The sequence below is a fragment of the Trichechus manatus genome, unplaced genomic scaffold (genome assembly GCF_000243295.1).
Source record: "Trichechus manatus latirostris isolate Lorelei unplaced genomic scaffold, TriManLat1.0 scaffold00234, whole genome shotgun sequence".
In the NCBI taxonomy this organism is placed as follows: domain Eukaryota; kingdom Metazoa; phylum Chordata; class Mammalia; order Sirenia; family Trichechidae; genus Trichechus; species Trichechus manatus.
The window spans coordinates 518,318-523,166 of NW_004444170.1; the positions used below are offsets into that span (position 1 = coordinate 518,318).

Consider the following 4,849-nt stretch of genomic DNA (forward strand, 5'->3'; position numbering starts at 1 on the left):
AAAAATGATTTCAGTCGTGTAAGTCTTACCTTGATAAGCAAGTTTAAATCCTTGCCGGTTTTGCGAATGATCACTGTAGAAGTGGATGAGCGTTTCATGGGTTGTACTCAGCAGTGCTGAGGGTAGATCCGAGCCACTGAACTGCCCAATCAGAGGACTGGTGTGATACGGTCCATTCTGAATTTCAAGGTAGTCATGATTAGCTTCAGTAGAAAAATTCAGAAACTGAATATGGGAACCTGTGGACAAACATGCAAAATTAATCAAAGTTAACAGCGTATCAATGCTGATACAATAGAAGTTTATCAAAAGTTATTGAAACTTTATCAGTGTGCCAAAATAGTATCTTGATATGAGACAGAACAGTGTAGTAGATAGGAGCAAACATTTTGGATTAAACATACTTTGGTTTAATTTAACCTCTGGCACGACTAGTAGTGTGATCTTTGTCAATGTAATTAGCATCCATCAGTCAACAGCACCCGCATCACAGAGATAATCAGATATAATTCTTAGAATGGTGATTGGTACATATACAAGCCAATGATTTTTCATAGTTGCTATTATAATTATTACAATCATATAAAATGCTTGTAATTGTATGTCATATCATCCATACATTCATTTATAGCTTCACTAAAGAAGAAGCCCATATAGTCTAAAAAATGCAACAAACTAAGTGGTTTTTAAACCAATTAAATGGCCAAACCATTGCACAAGAGATATATTAGTTATCAAATGATTATCTCCAATTGTGTTATGCATGCAAAACAGATTATTGATGTTTGTAAGAAATCAAATCAGATAAAACCCACTTCAACTCTCACAATTCAATCTAACAGTCTAGCAGAGTTCACCATACCAAAAACAGTCCAAATAATCAATATTTCTGATATCACATTAATCTGTGTATAGATAAGTTAAAGCTGATAATTTAGAAGAAAAGCAAAATCAAAATAATTTAGAGTTATTTGCTATGGTTTTGTGGCTTTTTAAAAATGTATTTGAGTACTGGGTCTAAAACATTTTAATTCATTTTTGTAGTTTATATAAAACACCAAAGTCATTAGCCTTTGCATGAATCCATGCAATTAAATTGGATAGGAAAGAATAAATTAAACATACCAATTAAAAAACAACATTGGCCTTGAGTCAATTTCTACTCATAGTGACCCTATAAGACAGAGTAGAATGGCCCCATAGAGTTTCCAAAGAGCAGCTCGTGGATTCCAATTGCCAACATTTTGGTTAGCAGCCTAGCTCTTAACCACTGTGCCACCAGGGCTCCAACATACCAATCCCCATTGCCGTCGAATCAATTCCGACTCACAGCCACCCTATAAATTATTCCCCCAACATAAGCAAAAAGCTTGACTTTGTATTGATATTCTACTGTTTCTAATAGATAAGAGTAACTTATTTTTACTTTTCACCTAATATATACTTGTTTCCTAGGTTGGGAAAATTAAAGATAATGCTTACTTGGACTACTATACTTAAGTGTAAATACAGAGAAAATTACAAGCAGACGTATCTACTTATGTATTAAAGATAAATGCAGTTTTCAAAATCCAGAATTCGGTAAAAAAGGAAGGACTAACGCTTAAGAGCTGTAATGAAGAAAAACTTCGAAGTAATCAATAAAATGTAAAGACATTCAAGAAAATCATTTCACTAATAATGGAAAAAACACTGGAGAAGGAACAACATAAAGTAAGGCCGATTTACCAGCTAATATTTTTCTCACGTTTACCCAGCAAGGCAATCGTTATTATTATCATAATTCTACAGGTGAGCAAACTAAGGCTCAGAAATGGTAGGGACTGTGTCCAAAGTGACATTGGAAGAGGTAGAATTGGAATTTAAATTCAACTCTTAAAGCATTCACTTCTCTTGGTTTGCCAAGAGCTAACAATCTGATAATGTTTAAAGTATTCCAATTCTTCTTGGAAAAAATAGGTTCATATTAAATTTGTTCAACTTAGGTTGGAAGAGAATGAATAAAAACAGGTAGAAATGTGCAATACTTCAGGAAGGGGATGAGGTAGCAAAACACAGAAGAAAGTATCATTTTCATGCCTGTAACGAAAGAAAAATCTTTAACAAATCAACTGCAATTTGGAATCATTTTTAAGTGAGTAATGAGATTCATATTACATAGTCCAAGTCTATTTACTAGCGGCACATCAGCAGTCAAGTAAGGAGTATCCCAGTCTATAGTTATATCCAGGTCATTCTAGTATCATATACAATAAATAGCTTCTCTTTAGTATTGGAACAACTCTTTACAATCAATTTTGAAACATTTTTTAGACATTAAAACACGTCAAATATTGCTCTTCGCCTAACAGTCACTCACAAATAAGCAAGTTTTTATTTCTTTTTCCTCTAAAGTCTAGTAAATATTTTTGATCAGAAGTAACTCTGGAAGCAAGAAAAAGAAAGAAAGAGAGGGAGGAAGGAAAGAAACAGAAGTAGCTCTCCTAAATCCTTAGTTCTGAAATACTGGCCTTCACATTTAGGTGACTGGTAATAGGTGACCATTCAGTAGGTTACACATTATCAACGTCGGATTTGTTTCCTCATCCATTGCTGTTTCATTCTTTAACACGACCCATAAATCTAATTTAAAAAAGAGCTTCACTACTAGTATATATAAGCTATACTGTTGTTGTGGAGCCTTGGTAGCACAGTGGTTAAGTGATCTGGCTGCTAACCAAAAGGCTGGCAGTTCAAATCCACCAGTTGCTCCTTGGAAACCCGATGGGGTGGGGCAGTTCTACTCCGTCCTGTAGGGTTGCTGTGAGTCAGAATTGACTTGACGGCAACAGATTTTACCGTTGTTATCATTAAGTGCTGTTGAGTTGGCTCCAAGTCATAATGACCATATTTATAACAGAAGGAAACATTGCCTGGTCCTGGGCCAGCCTAACAATCATTGCTATATTTGAGTTCATTGTTGCAGTCACTGTGTCAATTTATCTTATTGAAAGTCTCCTCCTTTTTCACTGACCCTTTGAACTGATGCCTTTGAATTATGATGTTGGCGAAGAATATTGATATACCATGGATTGCCAGAAGGGCGAACAAATCTGTCTCGGAAGAAGTACAGCCAGAATGCTCCTTAGAAGCAAGGATGACAAGACTTCGTCTCACATACTTTGGACATGTTATCAGGAGGGATCAGTCCGTGGAGAAGGAAATCATGCTTGGTAAAGTAGAGGGTCAGCGAAAAAGAGGAAGACCCTCAGAGAAATGGATTGACACAGTGGCTGCAACAATGGGCTCAAGCATAACAACGATTGTGAGGATGGCTCAAGATCGGGCAGTATTTCATTCTGTTGTACACGGGGTCGCTATGAATCGGAATCAACTCGATAGCATCTAACAACAACAACTACTTTACCAAGTATGATGTCCTTCTCCAGTGATCGGTCCCTCCTAATGACGTGTCCAAAGTAAGTGAGATGAAATCTCACCATTCTTGCTTCTAAGGAGCATTCTGGCTGTACCTCCTACAAGACAGATTTGCTCCTTCTTTTGACAGTCCATGGTATATTCAATATTCTTTGCCAATACCATGTATCAAAGGTATCAATTCTTCTTTGTGCTTCCTTATTCATTGTCCAGCTTTCACATGCATATAAGGCAATTGGAAATGACATGGCCTGTATCAGGTGCACCTAGTCATCAAAGTGATATTTTTGCTTTTTAAGATTTTAAAGAGGTCTTTTGCCAAGGATTTGCCCAATGCGATACGTTCTTTGATTTCTTGACTGCTGTTTCAAGGGCGTTGATTGTTGATCCAAGTAGAATGAAATATTTTACAACTTCAATTTCTTCACCATTTATCATGATGTTGTTTATGGGTTTAGCTGTGAAAACTTTCATGAAAAAAAGCTTAGTAACTAAAGAATCAACTTTTTTTTTGGAGGGGTGACTACTTTAGGGACACTGAGCCAAGGTAGTCTACACAGGTTCATAAATACCCAGTCACATGCATCATTTCGGATGGAAGGTAAAAACTGACACAGAACAACCCCAGACAACCTGTTGAATTACTGACATTTCTATTTATGTCCCAAAAGACCAGATGGGGTGTAAAACTAGGGCGAGATTAGAACATTTAAAAATGTTTTGTTCACTCTTTGAGTACAAAATCAAGCAGCAGGGAAATGGCTTAGTGCATACTCAATTCATAGGTGCATATGCCAACTTTAGAAGTATTTATCCAGAGGCAGGTTTTAAAATCATGGAATGACATAGTCAACACAGAAATTAAAGACGGCCAGCAGATCAAGCAGTGAGAAAATTTAAGATGGACAATGTATCAAAAGTACAGTAAATAGAGAAAGTGGTGTCTTACTGATTGGGAATTAAACTTGAAGTAGAAATGGAATTATGAAAATTAAAATATTATGGGTAAAATTAGCATTTTGAGCACGATAAAATATCCAGCCATATATCAAACCTTCTAATCCGTATCAGGAAATAGAACAGAGGCCAGCTCTAATCTGGTTTAAAATAGATATATTTGACTATCTAATCTTCAGCAAACTGTGTCTAATTTGACAACAGAAAGCTAAAATGAAGGGATTAAAATAAGCATAATCTAGTTATACATTTATTACCTCACTGAATATTTTTTAAAGGAATTATTACAACAGGAAAACCAATCTTTATGCCTATCTTTTAGTGGAATTTATATAGCATATTCTTATCCGATTCTAGTTACACACTGAGAATTAAAAAATGGCAGTAAAGTGTCGCCTACCCAAAGGATTTTTGCCTTTGCGCTTTGACAAAAGTTTGAATAATAATGTGACCACAACTTCAGTCCTCCTTTTAG

General features: G+C 35.7%; 1 protein-coding gene across 1 annotated transcript in view; it reads right to left on the bottom strand.

Moving 5' to 3' along the window:
* LOC101344436 (CUB and sushi domain-containing protein 1-like) overlaps nt 1–4,849 on the bottom strand; it is a 1,691,327-nt gene that overhangs the window by 210,544 nt on the left and 1,475,934 nt on the right. Inside the window, exon 36 of the mRNA XM_023743077.1 lies at nt 3–239. Coding sequence (XP_023598845.1) covers nt 3–239 — 237 coding nt within the window. The remainder of the gene's footprint in view (nt 1–2; nt 240–4,849) is intronic.